The sequence below is a fragment of the Pristis pectinata genome, chromosome 11 (assembly GCF_009764475.1).
Source record: "Pristis pectinata isolate sPriPec2 chromosome 11, sPriPec2.1.pri, whole genome shotgun sequence".
Lineage (NCBI taxonomy): Eukaryota > Metazoa > Chordata > Chondrichthyes > Rhinopristiformes > Pristidae > Pristis > Pristis pectinata.
In genome coordinates this window covers 2,638,709-2,661,251 of record NC_067415.1, presented here as the reverse complement: position 1 = coordinate 2,661,251, position 22,543 = coordinate 2,638,709, and the positions used below count along the sequence as shown (strand labels likewise).

General features: G+C 45.3%; 1 protein-coding gene across 1 annotated transcript in view; it reads left to right on the top strand.

The window, feature by feature from the left end:
- Window positions 1-22,543, top strand: part of clpb (caseinolytic mitochondrial matrix peptidase chaperone subunit B) — a 115,634-nt gene that overhangs the window by 48,615 nt on the left and 44,476 nt on the right. Inside the window, exons 6-7 of the mRNA XM_052026673.1 lie at window positions 6,023-6,120; window positions 11,222-11,336. Coding sequence (XP_051882633.1) covers window positions 6,023-6,120; window positions 11,222-11,336 — 213 coding nt within the window. The remainder of the gene's footprint in view (window positions 1-6,022; window positions 6,121-11,221; window positions 11,337-22,543) is intronic.

The following is a 22,543-nucleotide window of genomic DNA, read 5'->3' as shown; positions in this document are numbered from 1 at the left end:
CAGTAAAGTTTAAGAACATAGAATACAGGAACAGGTGCTTTGACCCATGGTGTCAGTGCTGACCATAATAGCAAATTAAAGGAAGCCCACGTGCCTGCACGTGATCCATATCCTGACATCCCCTGCATGTTCATGTGCCTGTCTAATTGCCTCTTAAATGCCACTGTCATGTCTGCTTCCACCACCACCTCTGGCAGCCCGTTCCAAGCACCCACCACTCTCTGTGTAAAACAAAACTTGCCCCGCACATCTCCTTTAAATGGGCCCCTCTACCCTCCAGTATTTTGACATTTCCACCCTGGGAAAAGACTCTGACGGTCTACCCTATCTCTGCCTCTCATGATTTTATAAACTCCTATCAGGTCTCCCCTCAGCCTCTGCTGCTCCAGAAAAAACAATCCAAGTCTGTCCAACCTCTCCTTACAGCTCATACCCTCTAATCCAGCCAACATCCTGGTGAACCTCTTCTGCACGCTCGCCTTCCTGTAATGTGGTGACCAGAACTGCACGCAATACTCCAAAGTTACGTTGTGATCTGGAACATGCTGCCTGAAAAGACGGTGGAAGCAAATTCATCAGGAAGGCATAGATTCTCAGAGTCATACACCAGAGAAACAAGCTCTTCAGCCCAACTGGTCCATACCAACCAAGTTACCTACCTGAGCTAGTCCCATTTGCCTGTGTTTGGCCCCTATCCCTCTAAAACCTTCCTATCTATGTACCTGTCTAAACATCTTTAAAATGTTGTAATTGTACGTGCCTGTACCACTTGTCCTGGCAGCTCGTTCCACATACCCACCACCCTTTGTGTGAGAAAGTTAAGATAAAATAAGATATCTTTATTGATCACATGTACATCGAAACACACAGTGAAATGCATCTTTTGCGTAGAGTGTTCTGGGGGCAGCCCGCAAGTGTCGCCACGCTTCCGGCGCCAACATAGCACGCCCACAACTTCCTAACCCGTACGCCTTTGGAGTGTGGGAGGAAACCTTTGCCCCTCTCGTCCCTTTTAAATCCCTCCCCTCTCGCCTTAAACCTATGCCCTCTAGTTTTAGACTCCCCTATTCTGGGAAAAGGACCGTGACCACCCACCTTATCCTATGCCCTCATGATATTATATACATCTAGTCAGAAGAGAATTGAATAAATACTTGGAAAACTCTGCTGGATATGTAGAATGAGCGGGAGAATGGGGACTGAATACAGAGCTTTCGAAGGGTCAGGACAGCCTCCTCAGTGAATGCTTCCATGAAACTGGAGCAAGTGGGCAGATGGGCGGTCTGGGATATGTGACCGCCTGTCTTATCGAATGGTTTTGATTGTCACCTTTCCAGCTCCCATTAGCAGAAGTGGAATCGGTTTACAGTGGAACATTACTTCGAGCCAAGTGCCTGGTCTCCTCTTCTCACCCTCAGCTGTGACAATTGAAGTTTTGTTTTGTAAACATTTTAAATGGCCCAGGCAGACACAGGCGCTCCTGGGCAGATGTGATGCACCTTATCTCATCTCCCAGACAGCTGAAAGCATTTGAATTGGCCACTGTGCTGCAAAAGAAAACCTGGGTGGGAGGATTATGCAGAACGATATCTCACAGGCAGTTATGGAGTCATGGAGTTCTACAGCACAGAAACAGGCCCTTCGGTCCAACTCGTCCATGCCGACCAAGTTGTCTCCATGAGCTAGTCCCATTTCCCCACAATTGGCCCATATCCCTCATATATCTGTCTAAATGTTTTTTAAAAGTAGTTGTACCCGCCTATACCACTTTCTCTGGCAGCTCGTTCCATATACCCTCCTCCCTCCCTGTGAAAAATTATGTGAGTAACCACTGTTGAGCTGCGTTAATGCTGATGTTAATTTGAGAGAGCTCCCTACCCTCTTACCCATAGGTTGTTTAATATCAGCCTCCTAATCCTGATAGTTTTAATTGTACGGAAGGAGCTGGTTGGAAAAGTTATATCATCTCTTTCGTGTTATTCCACCTTTCCCTCTCCTTGTGCATTAAGGTGCATCGGCACAACCAAGGCCACTGCTGAAGTTCCAGGAATTCTCCAGGTGTTCTTTGAGGATTTTATCTTCAATGGCCTGGCTGCTGCACACGTTTAAATAATGATTGCTTAATGGTCGCCACAGTAATTCATGGGCTACACCAGGCTTATATTGGAGTCATTTTTCTCTCTTCATTGACTGTGTGATTACTGTGCCATTCCTCAATGATTAGGCAAATTCCATTATTGATGAAAGGAAACTGATTGAGAATATTGTATAAAGGAGACCGTTTGTCTGTTTGAACCAAGATCCCCGTCTCAGTGTGCTCCCTCTTGTACTGTCCTCCCCAGCCCCGCCAGTCTAACTGTTCAAGGTGCCACAACTACTGTTATGCTGGAAGTACACAGTAAATTTGCACACATTAAATTTCCTGCAAAAAGCCTTGAGATAATAATTTATCGTTTCTGTTGCTGATGTTGATTAAGGAATTAATGATGGTCAGTCACACTAAATAGAATCAACTTCTCTTTGAATAATGTCAAGTCATGCATTCAGTAAAGATTTTTGGAGATCAGAAGCCCAACCTTATTTACATGGTTCCCCTATGTCCCTTTGCTACCCTTAGCTACCAAAATCAGTGGTCTTGATGATAAAGCCTGTTGATTATATCCCTTGGTTTTGCCCATCACTGCTTGGTTCAATAACTGCTCAATTGTGGCAGTGGTTGCTAAAACCTCGAGTTATCTTTTGAGCTTTGACACTCAGAGTCACACAGCACAGAAACAAGTCCTTTGGTCCATTGTGCACCTTATCTCATCCCCCAGAGATGGCTGATGGCAGTTGAATTGGTCATTGCTCTGCATGAAAACATGGTGCCAGAGCGGGTGGTGGAGGCAGAGACTCTCACATTTAAGAACATCAGGACAAGCACTTGAATCACCGAGGCACAGTAGGTTTTAGACCGGGTGCTGGTAAATAGGATTAGTAATGCTAGGTACTTGATGGTCAACATGGATATGGTGGGCCGAAGGGCCTGTTTCTGGGCAGTATGACTCTTAACAACCATCAAGGATGTATCCGTACTGTTTCCTTTGACCAACAGTTGGTCCTTAGATGTGTAATGGTTGACGATTCAAGTGTTCATCCAGATACTTCTTAAATATTATGAGGTTACCTGTCTCCACTACATTCCAGATTACAAACACCCTCTGGGTGAAAATATTCTTTCTTAGATCCCCCACCTATACCTCTTACCCCTTACACTAAACCTTCTAGGTTTAGATACCTGTTGTAGGGAAAAGTTTCCCACTATCTACCCTGTCTATGCCCCTCATAAATTTTGGATACCTTTATCAGGTCCCTTCTCAGCCTCCTCTGTTGCAACATAAACAAATCCAGCCTATCCAGTCTCTCCACATAACTGAGACACTCCATTCCAGGCAACATCCTGCTGAATCTCCTCTGCACCCTCTCCAGTTCAATCCTATCCTTTGTATAATGTGGTGACCAGAACAGTCCATGGTACTCTGGCTGTGGGTCAACCAATGTTTTATAAAGTTTTACCATTTCCTCCCTGCCTTTGCATTATGTGCCCTGGCTAAGGAAGGCAAGTATCCCATGTGCCTTCTTCACCATCTTATCTTCCAGTACTGCCACCTTGGTCTTTTACACAACAGTCCCTCTATTGCTCAATACTCCTTAGGGCAGTACCATTCAATGTGTATGTTCTATCCTTACTGATCATCCCAAAGTGCATCACCTCACACTGGTCAGGATTAATTTCCATTTGCCATTGCTTTGCCCATTTTTGTAACTGGTTTATTATTGTCCCATGTTACTGAGATACAGTGAAAAACTGTCTCAGATTGAGACCCTTCATCTGTCGACTGTCCATTTCCCTCCACAGATGCTGCCTGACCCACTGAGTTCCTCCAGCAGCTTGATTCTTTGCTCCAGATTCCAACATCTGCAGCCCCTTGTGTCTCCTTTTTAGCACTGAAGGTGATGATGGGCAAAAGAACCAGAGGACAGATGAGGGGAATGTTTTCACGCAGAGAGATGCTGTGGTGTGGAACGTGTTGCCTGTAAGGGTGGAGGAAGCAGATTGATCGGCAACTTTCAATAAGTAACTGAATAACTACTTGCAGGGGAAAACCGTGCAGGACTAGGGGGTAAAAGCAGGGGAATAGACTAATTCAAAATCTCTTTCAAAGACCAAGCCCAGACATGATGGGCCAAATGGCCTCCCTTTCCTACTGTAATGTTCAATGAAATCTTCGTAAGATGGTGAATGGAAAATGAAACAAAATGCTATCTCAGTGCAGATGGCATATGCAGCACACTGAACTTGAAACACCCAGGACTGCCCACAGACACTGCCAGAGGTGGTGATCCGGTATATATATATATCTCATAAAACTCCGGAATTGATTGCCAGCAAGCAAACAATTGCAATGCCACCCTTAGGAGCATCTCTGCACAGCAGCGATCAATATTGCAAAGAGCAGAGTGTAAATCCGTCACTGCAGCAGACACGCTTAGGGGCACAGCACACAACTCCCAGAGAACAGAGTCAACCAGGCTGTAATCTTGTAGAAAACCCGGATGTGTGTCAATGATCTACGTTTCTTTTACTGAGTTTATATTTTGATGCATCATTTATATGATTTCAGGATAAGACAGCAGATAACTTTGAAAGGCTGGTGGGAATAGTTGTGGACTGTGTCACTAAGTTGTCCTGTTTATGGCTTCGCTTCACTCCCCTCTACCTCTGCATCCCAATTCATGCCCACTGACATCTGATTCAGACCTTCTCGGTGCCCCTCCTTCCCACTCAGCTGTCTTTCTGCCACTCCTTCTCCCTAATCCCTACATCATAGGGTCATTCAGCACAGAAACAGGCCCTTCGGCCCACCACATCTATTCCAACCATCAAGTACCCATCTATACTAATCCCATTTACTAGCACTTGATCCATAACCTTCTATACCTTAGCAATTCAAATGCTCGTCTAGAAACTTCATAAATACCGAGATACCTGTTAAGTGTGTGGGCAGGCACGGTAGTGTGGCGGTTAGCATAATGCTTTACAGGTTCAATTCCCGCCGCTGTCTGTAAGGAGTTTGTACATTCTCCCCGTGTCTGCGTGGGTTTCCTCCGGGTGCTCCAGTTTCCTCCCACATTCCAAAGACGTACGGGTTAGGAAGTTGTGGGCATGCTATGTTGGCGCCGAAAGTGTGGCGACACTTGCGGGCTGCCCCCAGAACACTCTATGCAAAAGGATGTATTTCACTGTGTATTTCGATGTATGTGTGACTAATAAAGATATCTTATCTAATATTGATTTGGATAGGCAGGTCTCACTAACCCTGCTATGACAGTGGAAAATAGGGCTTAGAGTTAATCCTGAATGAATTGACTGTGAGTTCCAGAGGGGTTCAGCAGTAACTTGCTGCCAAAGAATTATTGTGTATTGATGGGATCTCAGGTTCACATCAGGGGTCCACTAACAGTGAAGTGACTTCCAGAACATTTTGTACATGGTGGTCTTGATCTTCAGTGTGGTACTGTTCGGGCTATCAACACGATAAACCATATTGTACTCAGACTCATTACGACATTTCCTCTGACTTTTGCTTTGACTAACACTTCTGTGTGGGATAGTGCATTCCCAATCCTCAAACGACCTTTAAAGGCTCCTTCCTAGTGAATGAGTGTTTGAGGCTTTGCTGAATCGAGGGTATTGGTGAGTTGAGGATGGGAGGTGTAGAAAGTCAATGGTAGGCATATTGATGGACCTAGAGCAGGTTGATGATGGGAGAAATATTGGTGGATTTAGGGGGTATTGGTGGGTAGAGGGTGGGGGAGTTGGTGAATGGGGAGGCTGGGACTGATATCGATGAACTGAGGATGTCGCGTCAGAGATTGTGTTAGGGAGTTGTTGAAATACAGGTGGAGTTGTTCTGTTGAGGTTTCTGGAGCAGCCTTGGTTGTCTCCATTGTATTGAATGTTCACCTTTCTCTCATTCAGGTGCCAATCCCTCGCTGCAGAACGACATGGGACACACACCCATCGATTATGCCAGGGAAGGTGAAGTCAAGAAACTGCTGAAGGAGGCTGAAGTGAAGGCAAGTGCACCGACGTAAAGCTCCACATCCTGAGGCATTGTCTACCTGCTGTTTCCCACGTTGCGGGCAATGACTTTGGCTTCTGTCCAGTAGCTAGGCAAGGCAATGTTTCATTGAGCTGCAAATACCAGCCTAGACTGTTGAGCAGAGGGGAGAGCCACACTGTTGGAGAAGTTGTTTTTTGAGAAGGGATGTTATAGAGTCAATAGAGCACGGAAACAGGCTCTTCAGCCCAACTGGTCCATGCTGACCAAGATGCCCATCTAAGTTAGTCCCATTTGCCCACGTTTGACCCATATCCCTCTAAACCTTTCCTATCCATGTACCAGTTAATCAACTGATATCAATCTTTGATCCTGTTTGTCCTCTCAGGTGAATGTAAATTATCTTGCAGCATTATTTCAGAACAGAACAGGGGAGATCTCCATGATGTCCCAACCAATAAACATCTCGGTGACCCATGCTGGCTCCTGCTCTGGCAGTACATTTGAATTGAGTCCATGCCAGCTCTGTAAAAGCAATGCAATCAATCCTCGCTTTCAAATCCCTCTGTGGCCTCATCCGTTCCTATCTCTGTATTCTCCTCCAGTCTGACTGCACAGACAGAACTTAGCAAGGAGGCCAGGCACTGAATCTGGCATCTTTCTGCTCACTGTGAGACTCAGTACCCTGTTAGGTAAGCTTAGCTAACTCAACGTACTGTAGGAGTGGACCCTCAACAACACAGAATTGCATATTTGCTAATTAGTGGTTAAACTATTTAACTGTATACCTTGCAGCCTGAATTGAGATCCAGAGTTACACTAGCAACCACAGCAGCTAGGGAATTTAAGTTCAGTTAAATAAAATTTTAAAAGCTGGTATCAGTACTGGTGATCATAAAACTACCATCTTGTACTGAAAATCAAAACAAAACTGTGGACACTGGAAATCTGAAACAAAAACAGAAAGTGCTGGAAAAACTCAGCAGGTCAGGCAGCATCTGTGGAAAGTGTCAACTTTCTCTCTCCACAGATTCTGCCTGACCTGCTGAGTTTTCCCAACATTTCCTGTTTTGTTTCAGATTTCCAGTATCCATAGTGTTCCTTTTGATTTTCTGTTTATATTGTTGTACTGGTTCACTACAGGAAAGGAAACCAGCACCCTTACCCAGTCTAGGCTTTTTGTGAGTCTAAGTATGCAGCAATGGCTCTGAACAGTAAGTAATGGTAACTGGTAATTAGTTTATTATTGTCACCTGTAGTGAGATACAGTGAAAAACTTAGTTTTGCATGCTATTCATAAGGATCATTTCAAAACTTAAGTACATCGAGGCAGTACAAAAGGAAAAGCAATAACAGAATGCAGAATAAGGTTGTTACGGTTACAGAGAAAGTGCAATGCAGGCAGACAATAAGGTGCAAGGCCACAATGAGGTAGATTGAGAGGTCAAGAATTCGTCTTCATCATACAAGAGATCCTTTCAAGAGTCTTATAACAGTGGGATAGAAGCTGTCCTTGAGCCTGGTGGTACGTGTTTTCAAGCTTTTATATCTTCTGCCCGATGGGAGGGGGGAGAAGAGAGAATGTCCAGGGTGGGTGGGGTCTTTGATTATGTTGGCTGCTTTACTGAGGTAGTGGGAAGTGTAAACAAAATCAGTGGAGGGAAGGCTGGTTTTTGTGATGGACTGAGCTGTGTCCACATCTCTCTGCATCCACATCTTCCTGCTGCCTTGGGCAGAGCAATTGCCATACCAAGCAGTGATGCATCCGGATAGAACATAGAACAGTACAGCACAATACAGGCCCTTCGGCCCACACAGTGTTGTGCCAACCTTTAAACCTCGCCTAAGACTCCTCCATATGCTTATCTAGTAATCTCTTGAATTTGACCAATGTACCTGCCTCCACCATCACCCCAGGCAGCACATTCCATGCCCCAACCACTCTCTGGGTAAAAAACCTCCCTCTGATATCTCCCTTGAACTTCCCACCCATTACTTTAAAGCCATGCCCTCTTGTATTGAGCATTGGTGCCCTGGGAAAGAGGCGCTGGCTGTCCACTCTATCTATTCCTCTTAATATTTTGTACACCTCTATCACGTCTTCCCTCATCCTCCTTCTCTCCAGAGAGTAAAGCCCCAGCTCCCTTAGTCTCTCCTCATAATGCATACTCTCTAAACCAGGCAGCATCCTGGTAAACCTCCTCTGCACCCTTTCCAACGCTTCCACATCCTTCTTATAATGAGGCGACCAGAACTGGACACAGTACTCTTTAAGTGTGGTCTAACCAGAGTTTTATAGAGCTGCATCATTGCCTCATGGCTCTTAAACTCGATCCCTCAACTAGGATGCTTTCTATGGTGCATCTGAATGGGCAATAAATGTTGGCCTGCCTGTGACACTACAGCCTGTGAATGAATAAAAATGTCCAAGTGAGTGTGAAATTCAACGCCTTGTGAACTGCAGAGACTGAAGTTGGGAAGTTTTGCACATCCACGACACACGCATGCTTGTGCACACGTATACTCATACCCATAAGACAAGGGAGCAGAAGTCGACCATCCGGCCCATCGAGTCTGCTCTGCCATTCTATCATGAGCTGATCCATTCTCCCATTTAGCCCCACTCCCCCACCTTCTCACCATAACCTTTGATGCCCTGACTACTCGGATACCTATCAATCTCTGCCTTAAATACACCCAATGACTTTGCCTCCACAGCCGCCCGTGGCAACAAATTCCACAGATTCACCACTCCCTGGCTAAAGAAATTTCTCCGCATCTCTGTTCTGAATGGGCGCCCTTCAATCCTGAAGTCGTTCAATCCTTGTACTAGACTCCCCTACCATGGGAAACAACTTTGCCACATCTACTCTGTCCAGGCCTTTTAACATTCGAAATGTTTCTATGAGGTCCCCCCTCATTCTTCTGAACTCCGAGGAGTACAGCCCAAGAGCCGTCAAACGTTCCTCATATGTTAACCCTCTCATTCCTGGAATCATTCCAGTGAATCTTCTCTGAACACTCTGACATGCAAACTTTCATACTGAATAGATGCATGCAAAATCTGTGTGTGTGTGTGTGTGTGTGAGAGAGAGAGACAAACACACACACAAACTGTCATCGTTCTACAGCAGTTTTCTTATTATGTTTTAGAAAGTGACTGATGATAAATTGTCTAAAATGAAATTTCTTATATAAAAAAAAATGAATGCAGTAGAAAACAAATACTCAATAAACTGATGGAATCCATCATTTGTAGGCTTTTAGATGGGGCAATAACTGTGTGACAGCTCCCCTGTGAAAGCAATGCTCACAACCGCTTGAGCTGAAACTGAAGCCAAAGACTCAGGTCCTTCTGGCAGAAGATGCATCATTTAACCAACTCAGACTCACAGATGTCTGTGTGTATGGATCTAGAGAAAAGAGTCCATGTGTTTTGTTCACCTGGTATTTGAGTATTTGCATCTTTGAATCATTCTCACTCAGTCCTTAATGTGCAACACCAAATAACAAATAGGTTAAATGCTCAAATATTAAACAGGCAGCTAAGCTGCTTGTAATTTATATTAAAAAACTTCAAAAAATGGTTGCAGAGCTGCAGATATTTTAAATAATTTAATCAGGGATCATGAAGTAAATGTTTCATTTTCCTGTTTAAAAACCTCATATAAAATAAATGTCATCTTCAGTACAATTCCCCTCATTTTTCTGGTCTCCTTCCCTCTCACAGGTTCAGGCCACTGATAGGGAATCAGGCCAACAGTCATCAGCCAGAACCTTGGCTGTAGCCAGCCCTCACGTGTGAGGGTGCAATATCCTGTTGAATCTCACTACATGTTGTATCACAGCCATGCTGGACTCTCCCCTCACCAGACACATACTCATAAACGCATACACAGTTGTGTGTATACTCTTCCTCCCCCTCAAATGCACTGTTATTGCACATATACTGGCACTCACATATATGCATACCTGTGCATGCATATGTTTGCAAGTAGGTCCACGCGTGTGTATGCATGTAAATGCCCAGACAGACTTGCACAGGAATGGACACATACACAGCAGGAATCAGGAGTCAGAACCAGGTCTTTAACCTTTGTTCTCTCTTAGTCCAGTTGTTTAGACCCTCTTTTGAAATTAGCTGATTCAGTCTGACTCCCAGGATCACAGCTGGGAGAGTGGGACTGACTGGAGGGGGTGCTGTCATAGAACTGAGGTCACTGATTTGATTTAGTTTAGGGTGAAAATTTCTGGTCAACCGCTCCCGCCCTAACCAAGTCTTCCCTTGTGTAAGTACATGCAATATATTCATAGAGTCAGAGAGTTACACAGCACAGAACAGGCCCTTCAGCCCAACTCGTCTATACTGACCAAGTTGCCTACCTGAGCTAATCCCATTTGTCTGTGATTGGCCCATTTCCCTCTAAACTTTTCCTATCCATCTACTTGTCTAAATGCCCTTTTAAACATTGTAATTGTACCCACTTTTACCACTTACTCTGGCAGTTCGTTCCATATCCCACCACCCTCTGTGGGAAAATTTGCCCCTCAGGTCCCCTTTAAATCTTTCCCCTATTACATAATCTTACAGCGTAGAAGGCCATTCAGCCCATTATGCCCGTGCCAGCTCATGAATAAATGACATTGAAAGCTACTGGATTGTCCTAAAAACCCAACAGGCTAATCAGTATAGTTCAGGGAAGAGAACCTGTGTGTATGTATATATACATAAAATATATATTTGTCCATGAAAAGTGAACCTTAAGAAGTACGTGGGCAGGTACATGGAATACAAGAGTTAGAAGGATACGGGCCAAGTGCTGGGAAATGGGATTAGCTTGAATGTACATCTTGGTCGGCATGGATGGGTATGGACCGAAGGGCCTTTTTCCTTGCTGTATGACTCTACAAGGCCCTACATCCTCATATAGGGTTCTGACCCGAAACTTCTACAATTCCTTTCCCCCCACAGATGTTGCTTGACCTGCTGAGTTCCTCCAACACATTGTTTGTTGCATCAAAACCTACCTGTATTGAATTAAAACATGAAAAGATCGGTAATTTCAGGAACACTTCAACTGCTGACCAGCCCTTGTGTTTGTCTCGTTCATTTACAGTACCAGGAACAGCAGAGGAAGCGGGAGGCAGAGGAGCGCAGGCGATTTCCCCTGGAGCAGAGACTGAAAGAACACATCATCGGTCAGGAGACCGCTATCGCAACTGTGGCAGCAGGCATGTACAAACCAATCAATTCATGGCTTCACAGAGTACTTCACCATTTACAGTACTGTAGATTTGATCATGGAATCAACGAGCCCTTTCGCCTCACCTCATCGATGTTAACTGGGACTCCTACCTAAGCTAATCCCGTTTGCCTGCATTAGCCCCATATCCCTCTACTCCTTTCCGATCCAAGTACCTGGCCAAATGACTTTAAAACATTGTAATTGTATCTGCCTCCACCACCTCCTCTGGCAGCTCATTCCATATACCCACCGCCCTCTGTGTGAAAAACTTACCCCTCAGATCACCTTTAAATTTCTCCCCTTAAACCTGTGCCCTCTTTAGACGCTCCTGCCTTGGGAGAAACTATCTATTCCTACCTATGCTCTCATAATTTTATAAAGCTCCATAAGGTCACCCCTCAACCTCCTATGTTTCAGTGAGAACAATCCCACCCTATCCAATCTCTCCTTATAACCACAGCCTTCCATTCCAGGCAATGTCCTGGTGAATCTCCTCTACACCCTCTCTATTCCTGCCACATCCTTCCTGTAGTGTGGTGACCAGAACTATACACAATTCTCCAAGTGCAGTCTAACCAATGTTTTGTACAGCCACAACATGACGTCCCAGTTCTTATCTCAGTACCTTGGTTTATGAAGGCAAGCAAACAACATGCCTTCTTCACATTTCAGTGTATCCACATTCAGTAAGCTATGGACTTGCACCCCCAGGTCTCTGTAAGTCGGCACTCCCAATGTCCCTGCATTTAAATGTTCTGCCAGAATTTGGCTTCCCAAAGTACATTACCTCACACTTGTCTGGATTAAATTCTATCTGCCAGTGCTCTGCCCAACTTTCCAGCTGATCTATGTCCCTCTGTATCCTTAGACAACCTGCTTTGCTATCTACGACTCCTCTAACTTTCGTGTTGTGTACAAATGTACTTATCAGACCCTCTACATTCTCATCCAAGTCTCTTATATATTTTTACCAACAACAAAGGTCCCAACACCTATCCCTGTGGTACATCACAGGTTACAGACCTCCAATCAGAAAAGCACCCATCCACCACTGCCCTCTGCCTCTTATCACCCAGCCAGGTTTGAATCCAGTTTGCCAACATGCCTCAGATCCCTTTCGCCTAAACCTTCTGGACCAGCCTACAGTACAGGACCTTATCAAAAGCCTTACTAAAGTCATAAAGTCATAGAGCAATACAGCACGGATACAGGCCCTTCGGCCCAACTGGTCCATACCAACCACGGTGTCAACCCAGCTAGTCCCAATTTCCTGCGTTCGGTCCATATCCCTCCAAGGCCCACCCCTCCATGTACCTATCCAAGTGCTGCTTAAATGATACCATTGTACCTGCCTCACCCACTTCCTCTGGCAGCTCGTTCCACATACTCACCACCCTCTGTGTGAAAAAGTTGTCCTTCATCCAGGTCCACGTAAACCATGTCCACCACTCTGCCTTCATCAATATTCTTAGGGTACCTCCTCAAAAAAAACTCAATCAGATTTGTGAGACATGATCTCTCCTGACTCCTCCAAATCAGTCCCTGCCTTTCCAAGTTAACATGTCTCCTGTCTCTCAGGCTCTTCTCCAACAACTCATGGAAAGCTCCCCGGCCTGTAGTTTCCAGATTTATCCTTACTGCCCTTTTTGAACAAGGGAACAACATTAGCTATCCTCCAGGCCCTCACCCGTGGCTAACAAGACCGCCTCCAAAGTCACTTTATCCTTTTTTAGTTAAGGGGATCAGAACTGTGCAGAGTACTTCAGGTGTGGCCTCACCAACGCCCTGTACAATTGTAGTAAGACCTCCCCATTTTTAAACCTCTTCACAATAAATGCCATTTGCCTTCTTAACTACCTGTTGGAACATAACTGCTAACTTTTGTTATTCGTCTACTAGACCATCTACATCCCTCTGAACTTCACCCTCTTTCTACTTAGATAATAATCTGCCTTCTGATTCCTCTTACCAAAGTGCATGTTCTCACACATCACCACATTAAACTCCATTTGACAGGTTTTTGCCCAATCACACAATAGGCCTGGATTGGAGAGCATGTCTTATGAGGATAGGTTGAGTGAGCTAGGGCTTTTCTCTTTGGAGAGAAGGAGAATGAGAGGTGACTTGATAGAGGTGTACAAGATGATAAGAGGCATAGATCAAGTGGACAGTCAGAGACTTTTTCCCAGGGTAAATATGGCTAAAACGAGGGGGCATAATTTTAAGGTGATTGGAGGAAGGTATAAGGGGGATGTCAGAGGTAAGTTTTTTACACAGAGAGTGGTGCGTGCGTGGAACGCACTGCCAGCAGAGGTGGTGGGGACAGATACATTAGGGACATTTAAGAGACTCTTAGTAGCCACATGAATGGTAGAAAAATGGGAGGAAAGGGTTAACATTTGAGAGGGAAGGGTTAGATAGATATTAGAGCAGGATAAGATGTCAGCACAACATTGTGGGCTGAAGGGCCTGCACTGTGCTGTAGTGTTCTATGTTCTATGTCTATATCTTGCAGAATCACAATATCCTCATTTACAATATTGCTCTTCTGTCTACTTCTGTGTTTTCGGCAAATTTGGAAACCTTGCATTTTGTTCCCTCTTCCAGGCCATTAATGTAAATAGTAAACAGTTGAGGGCCAAGAGCTGATCCCTTGGGTACTCCACTAGTTACTTCCTTCCCACCTGTAAAGGACCAGCTTATTCCAGCTCTCCGTTTTTTTTATGTGGCAGCCAGCTTCCAGTGCCCGTACAGTCTGCGCATTCCAAATTACAACAGCACTCAGTCGCTCAGACCATGAATGGGGAACTATCAAGGGCATGTTTGAAGGGAACTACGATTATCATGGGAGATTTTAGTGCTCAAAAAAACAAAACAGTACAGCACAGGAACGCCCTTCGGGCCACCAGGTCTGTGCTGAACTCAATGCCAAATTAAACTAAATCTCTTCTGCCTGCACATGATCCATATCCCTCCACTCCCTGCATACAGTATTCATGTGTCTCTTAAACGCCACTATCATATCTGCTTCCCCCAGCAGCCCATTCCAGGAACCCACCACTCTCTGTGTGTAAAAAAAGAATTTGCCCCGCACATCTCATTTAAACTTTCCCCCTCTCACCTTAACTGCATGTCCTCTAGCACCTGATATTTCTACCCTGGGAAAAAGTTTTTGACTGTTTACCCTGTCTATGCCTCTCATAATTTTATTAACTTCTATCAGGTCTCCTCTCAGCCTCCACCACTCCAGAGAAGACAACCCAAGTTTGTCCAGCCTCTCCTTATAGCTCATACCCTCTAATTCAGGCAGCATCCTGATGAACCTCTTCTGCACCCTTAATCTATATATTGATTGGATGAACCAAATTGGCAAGGGAATCGTAGAAGAAATATTTGTGCAATGTGTCAATGATTGCTTTTCTGAACAGTACATTGCAGAACCTACCTGGGAATGGGCTATTTTAGATTTGGGCTTGTGTAATGACGAAGGATTAATAAGGATCTTGGGGTTAAAGATCCCCTGGGCAGTAGTGACCACAATATGATATAATTCCAGGTGCAGTTTGAAGATGAACACCTTGGGTCCATAACCAGTGTCTTCAATTTATATAAAAGCCATTATAACAGTTTGAGGGAGGAGTTGTCTAAGGTGGACTGGGTAATCAAGAACATAGAACAGTATAGCACTGGACAGGCCATTCGGCCCACGATTGTGTGCCGATCATAATGCCATATACTAAATGTCCTCCTGTGTATAATCCACATCCCTCCATTCCCTTCATATTCATGTGTTTATCTAAAAACCTCTTAAACTCCACTAAACTGCCTGCTTCCACTACTACCCCTGGTAACCCATTCCAGGCACCTACCACTCTCTGCGTAAAAAAAACTTGCCCCTCACATCACCTTTGAACTTCCCCCCTCTAACCTTAAACACATGTTCTCTGGTATTTGACATTTCTACCCTGGGGAAAAGATTTTGTCTACCCTGTCTATGCCTCTCATAATTTTAAAAACCTTTATCAGGTCTCCCCTCAGCCTCTGATTGGGAGAACAACCCAAGTTTGTCCAGCCTTACCTTATAGCTCCAACCCTGTAATCCAGGCAGCATCCTGGTGAACCTCTTCTGCACCCTCTCCACAGTCTCCACATCGCTCCTGTGATGGGGCGACCAGACTGCACACAATACTCCAAGCGTGGTCTGACTAAAGTTTTATCCAGCAGCAACATGACTTCTTTACTCTGATATTCAACACCCCTCCCAATGAATGCTTAGAGACAGGTTGGTAGAAGAGTTGTGGCAAATATTCAAACTGCTGGTCTGGAATGCTCAGCAAGAGTTTATCCCAATCAGAAAGAGGGATTCCAAGAGAAAGAGGAACAATCCGTGGTTAATAAAGGAGGTAAAGGATAATGTCATTTGAAAATTAGGGCTAGTGGTAGACCAGAGGACTGAAAAGATTTCAGGATCCGGCAGAAGGAAACTAAAAAGCTCATGAGAAGAGAGAAAATAAATTTTGAGTGAAAACTTTCATGTAGTATAAAAAGAAACAGTAAAAGTTTCTGTGGATGTATAAATAGGAAGGGGGCAGCTGAGGTTAATGTGGGGCCTCTTGAGAACGAGGTTGCTGAATTAGTAGCAGTAAACAAAGAAGTGCAAGATAGGTTGAATAAATGCATCGGTCTTCACTGTGGAAGACATCCCTAAGATATCAGATGGGCTGATTTCAAATAACATGTAGAATTTACAAAAATCCCAATTACAAGGGATAAAGTATTGGAGAAGCTCAGAGGCTAAATGTGGACAAGTCGCCAGAATCCAATGGACTGCATGCCAGGATTTAAAGGCAGTGGCTGCTAAGATAGTGGACCCATCGGGTGAAACGCTTCATAACTTGCTAAACTCCGGGAGGGTACCGGAAGATTGGAAAACAGCCAATGTGACTCCCAGTTCAAAGAAAGAAGATACGTAGAAGGCAGGGAACATCAGGCCAGTTAGTTTAACAGCTATAATTGGCAAGATACTGGAGTCAGTAGTCAAAGGGGAAATAGTTAATCATTTAGGAAAGCTGAATATAATTAAACGTAGTCAACATGGTTTTTTGAAAGGTAAATAATGTTTGACAAATCTGCTCAAATTCTTTGAGAATGTAACAGAGAGAGTTGATAGAGGGGAACCTGTAGGTGTGGTGTTCCTAGATTTCCTAAAGACAGTCTAAAGAGGCTGATGCATAAATTAAAAGCCGATGGTATCGGAGAAAGTGTGTTGGAATGGACTGAAAACTGGCTGTCTCATAGAAAACAGAGTTGGAATAAATGGGTCCTTTTCAGATTTGAAGGGGGTAACTGTGATTCTGCAGTGGATATAGATAGATTGAGTGAGTGGGCAACAGTCTGGCAAATGGAGTTTAATGTGTGGAAGTATGCGGTCACCAAAAGGCAGATTATTATCTCATTGGAGAAAGACTGCAGCTGAGTGAAGTTCAGAGGGATCTAGGTGTTCTAGTGCATGAATCACAAAAAGCTTGTAGGCAGGTTCAACAAGTAGTCAAGAAGTCAAATGGCATTTTGGCCTTTATTACAAAGGAATTGGAGTCTAAAAATAGGGAGGTTTTGTTGCAATTGTGCAGGGTGTTGGTAGAATACTGCTTCATGTGAAATACTGCCCATCTGAAAAGAAGATATAGTACTCCAAAGGAGATTCACCAGGCCAGTTCCTGGGATGAGAAGGCTGCCCTACCATGAGAGACCAAATAGGTTGGACCTGTATTCCTCGGAGTTTAGAAGAATGAGGGGTGACCTTAGACATATAAGATCCTAAGAGGACTTGACAGGGGAGATGTTGGGATGTTTTCACCAGTGGGAGAGCCTCAGACCAGGGGACATAACTACAAGATAAGGGGCCAGTCATTTAAAACTGAGGTTTGTAGGAATATTGTCCCGCAAAGGTTGGCAAATTCTCTGCCCCAGAGGGCGATGGAAGCTGGATCGTTAGAAGTACTTCAAGTGGAGGTAGATGAATATTGATAAGGTTTCTTTATCAGTCACATGTACATCGAAACACACAGTGAAATGCATCTTTTGCATAGCGTGTTCTGTGGGCAGCCCGCAAGTGTCGCCACGCTTCCGGTGCCAACATAGCACACCCATGTCTTTGGAATGTGGGAGGAAACTGGAGAACCCAGAGGAAACCCACGCAGACACGGGGAGAACATACACACTCCTTACAGACAGCGGCTGGAATTGAACCCAGGCCGCTGGTGTTGTAATAGCGTTAAGCTAACTGCTACACTACCGTGCCTGCCCATACACTACTGTGCCCGCCTTGAATAGATTGAGGAATACATAGGGGTATGGAGAAGTGGCGGAAAAGATGTGTTGAGGACAGCATGGGTCAGCCACGATGATATGCAAAGGTGGGACAGGCTTAAAGGGCGTGATGGCCCACTCCTGCTATTTTCTTGTGTTCTTGTATATTTACTAACCCATGTGTCCCTGCCCTAGGGGAGTATGATAGGACAGTATGGATGTTGCATTCCTCTGTCTCTAACCCATGTGTCCCTGCTCTGGTAGAGTGGGGACCAGATATTTTGCAGGGAGGATGGGTGTGCAGATGAAAAGCACAGAACAGGGATAAAGAAAAATTATCCGCAGAACTTTTCCCTGCAGGGTGGGTGTGGTTTGATCCTTGCAGTTGCAGGATCAGCGTAAGAGGTGACCTAAGGTCTACTGCCATTAGCTGCACGCTATCTTGATTCTTATGAAAATAAAGCAGGATGTTTCGGGGTAATTCAATCAGATAGCAGATCAATTTAACGGGAACAGAAAAGCATTTTCTTATTTTGTAAGGAAAAAGCCTTTGGTCACGCACAGCTGGAGTAACAGTTCCGTAATAAGATTTGTAATGTGCTGTTCTGTTAAACACTCTGCTTTCAGCTTCAGAAAGGGGTGAATACAATCTTGTGCAAACTGTTGAGCTGACATACTAGAGCACTGAGCTGGTTCTACACAGAGTGCTCGATCTGAGAGGTAGCTCCAAGGAGGGTATTTCCACACCTGCCAACCATATAGATTTTTGTGCTGTTTGACCTGCCCCAATACTGAGGTGTCCCTATGTCTGTCTCTGTATCTCTATCTATCTACCTGTGTCTGTCTGTCTGTCTGTACCAGCGTAATTAATGGAAAGGCAAGAGAGGTCTCTCTGCCTGAAGCACTGGGGCATGTGACTGTAATTGTAGGTGGTACTCACTGCAACCACTGTATGCCAATGGGGGAGGAAGTGCTGATTTAAGCTGGTGGATAGGATGTCAAGTAAGTGAACAGGTTTGCCCTGGATGGTGTCGAACTTGAGAATTATAGAGTTGTACAGCACAGAAACAGGCCCTTCAGCCCACCTGATCCATGCCAACCAAGATGCCCATCCAAGCCAGTCCCATTTGGCCCATAACCTTCCAAACCATTCCTGCCCATGTACCCATCCAACTATCTTTTAATTGTTGGAACTGGGCCTGATCTAATCAAACCGAGGATTTTACATAGAAAACCAGAGGCCATAGGTTTAGGCTGAAGGTTGAGAAGTTTGGAGGGGATCCGAAGAGAATTTTTTCACCCAGAAGGTGGTTGGAATCTAGCAAGTACTGCCTGAGGGGGTACTTAAGAAATACCTAGATGAGCACTTGAATGGCCAAGGCACAAAAGGCGATGGACCAGGTGCTGGTAAATGGGTTTAGTATAGATGGGAATTGATGGTTGGCATGGACATGGTAGCTAAAGCGCCTGCTTCGTGCTGTATGACCCTGGAGTTCTTGTGCCTTGCTGTTGATGAACAAGGTTTGGAGTGATGGGAGATGAGTCAAGAAACTCGAGTTATAGGGAGAGGTTGGGCAGGTGAGGAATTTATTCATGGGGTGACCTTATAGAGGTGTATAAAATCATGAGGGGAGTAGATAGGTGGATGCCCACAGTCTTATTCCCAGAGCAGGGGAGTCTAAAAGTAGAGGACATAGGTTGAAGGTGAGAGGGGAAAGATTTAATAGGTCCTGAGGGGCAATTTCTTCACACAAGAGGGTGGTGGGTGTATGGAACGAGCTGCCAGAGGAAGTGGTAGAGGCAGGTACAGTAACATCACTTAAAAGACAGTTGGACAGGTCCATGGATAGGAAAGGTTTAGAGGGATATAGGCCAAATGCAGGCAAATGGGACTTGCTTAAGATGGGCATCTTGGTCGGCATGGACGAGTTGGGCTAAAGGGCCTATTTCTGTGCTGTACTGCTCTATGACTCCAAGAATCACTGAATATACAGCCTGCAACCAGCTGATGAAGCCAAAGCATCTATATGACTGGTCCAGCTGAGTTTCTGGTCAATACTGACCCCTTTCAGGATATGGCTGGTGGAAGACAATGCTAACAGCACTGAATATCACGAGAAATGCTTAGACCCCTTCTTGTTGAGGACGGCCATTGCCTGGCTGTTGTGTGGGATGGATGTTACTTGCTGCTAGTTATAGAGCTTGTCTATGGCATCTACCACAATCCCAAGAGTGATGTTAGAAGGCTGGGTGTTCTTTGAGGATACACCAGATGCACAGCATCTCCCATGAACTGGTTATAAATGTTGGCCCTACCTGGAACAGCCTTGTTCAGGAACTCCTCACATCCTGTGCCATCTGTGCTGGTCAACTGCTGATGGATTCACCAGGTCTGTAACAGAAAGAACTTGCATTTCAGTATAATAAAAGAAAATGCTGGAAACACCCACCAGGTCAAGCAGCATCAGCGGACAGAGAAACACTAACATTTCAAATCAAAACCTTCATCAGGACGTGAAAAGTGAGAAAACAAGTTAGTTTTAAGTTTTACAGGGGGATAGTTAAGGTTAGGACTTGCACCTTAAAACTATCTTTCTCACATTTCCAGTTCCGATGAAGTATATGCCATCTGAAACATTAACTGTTTCTCCACAGATACTGCCTGACCTGCTGAGAGTTTCCAGCATTTCCTGGTTATATTTCAGATTTCTAGCACCTGCAGTTTTATTTTTGGATTTACAATCTCAATTACATTTCAATGCTCTGTTTAAGGTGTTTTACAGCAGTTGAATACTTTGAGGTGTAGCCACTGCTGTGGGAAACAAAGCAACCAGTTTACCCAGGGAATGCTCCTACAAGTCCAATTATAGGAAGGATGTGGAGGCTTTGGAGAGGGTGCAGAAGAGGTTCACCAGGATGCTGCCTGGATTAGAGGGCATGTGCTATAGAGAGAGAGGTTGGACAAAGTTGGATTGTTTTCTCTGAGCAGCGGAGGCTGAGGGGAGACCTGATAGAAGTTTATAAAATTATGAGAGGCAGAGATAGGGTAGACAGTCAGAGTCTATTTTCCAGGGTAGAAATGTCAAATACTAGAGGGCAGAGCTTTAAGGTGCGAGGGGGAAAGTTTAAAGGAGATGTGTCGGGCAAGTTTTTACACAGAGAGTTGTGGGTACCTGGAACGGCTGCCAGGGGTGATGGTGGAAGCGGACACGATAGTGGTGTTTAAGAGGCTGTTAGATCGACACATGAATATGCAGGAAATGGAGGGATGTGGATCATGTGCAGGCAAAAGAGATTCAGTTTAATTCGGCATCATGTTCGGCACAGACATTGTGGACCGAAGGGCCTGTTCCTGTGCTGTACAGTTCTATGTTCCAAGCAGGGGTGAGATAAGCTATTCCAGTGATGTTGATTAGCCCATGGCCTTTAAGTGCAAGGATTCACTGAGTGCATGTTTGGAAAAAGTAAAATAACAAAAGGAGCTGAGGCTGTGTAATTCACAGCAACAGCCTCTCCTGCCAGCAGGGAATATTAGTAACCCTCTGAGGGCGAGGGGCTGGCTCCCACAGGCTGTGGCAACCTGAGGCAGGGAAGTGGATTGCGCTGTTTGTGCAGGGCGAGAGCGATATTAGAAAGAGCAGCCGAGCGATCTGTCAGTGAGTGCTGCTCCGTGGCGCTCCCGTGATGCCCATTATCCCACTGATGATGAAAGTGTGTTTGTATCGGAATGACTGAGGGCCATCAGCAACAGAAGTCATTGGATTGCTTCACAAGTGTCCTCACTCCCGTTGATTGAGCTGCAAACTGCACCCGGAGGCTGAATCTCTCCCTCAGCGCTCATCACCGTCAGGACTCCCGGCCCCACACCATGTCAGGGACTGAGTGTAAATCACGTCAAACCAAGGCCCACGTCCCAGCAATTTCAACACTTCTCAAATCGCCCTGAAGCCGCACTTCAAAAAATTTATTTTGACAAGCGTTTTGTTCTTAACTAATCCTTTATTCTGGACTTTGCAGAAAAAAGAAGATTGAGTTATTTTCTTTTTACACTGAGCTTCACCCTCCAGTCCCACAGGTGCCAGCTCAGACTGCTGTAAGCTGTCCATGTCTCCCCTCGGTACAGCTGTGGCAAACGAATAGCTGTGAATTTGAGCTGAACTGCTGTAATAAAACTTTTTTTATACCCCGGGCTTTTTCCACGGACCAGGAATTCAGCCCACGATCCAGGGAGGTGTTCCCAGTACTTAGAGAGTGGTACACACCCTGAGATGGTGTCAGTCAGATATTTAAATCTTGATACTTCCAGCGACTGTGTGAGATTTAACAGGCAGAGTAAGGGGAATGGGTGAGGTTATCTAACACGGCAAGTGATCCCAACTCTACAAGCAGAGAGTCACTTGCCCAGGGAATGGTGCCCATTCTAAGAAAAAGGCCTTCAAAATCTCATCCAAACAATGGTACCTTAAATGGCACAGCACTCCCTCAGTACCGCCCCTTTTTTTGTACAAAATGTTTATTCGTTAAAAGAAACTACAAAAACAACCAACAGCAAACACGCTACATCTAGTACAGAAAGAAACAACCCGGCCGAAACCAATACCCGCGCAACACTACACCCGCAACCGCAAAACGCACGACACTTCACACCAGAATCGCATCCGTCTCGTCCACGACACACGTGATCCCCTGAGGGGCCCACCGAGCGCGGAACTCGGCCAGGGCGCCCAAGGAGACCGTGTGCTCCCGTTCCAACGACACCCGCGCGCGGAAGACGGGCGGCAGGCCGACCTGCCGGATCCCTCGGCCTCCCGTGGATGGCCAGCTTGGCCAGGCCCAGCAGGAGACCCACCAGGAGATCCGCCGCGCGCCCCTCCCCGCGCCGCA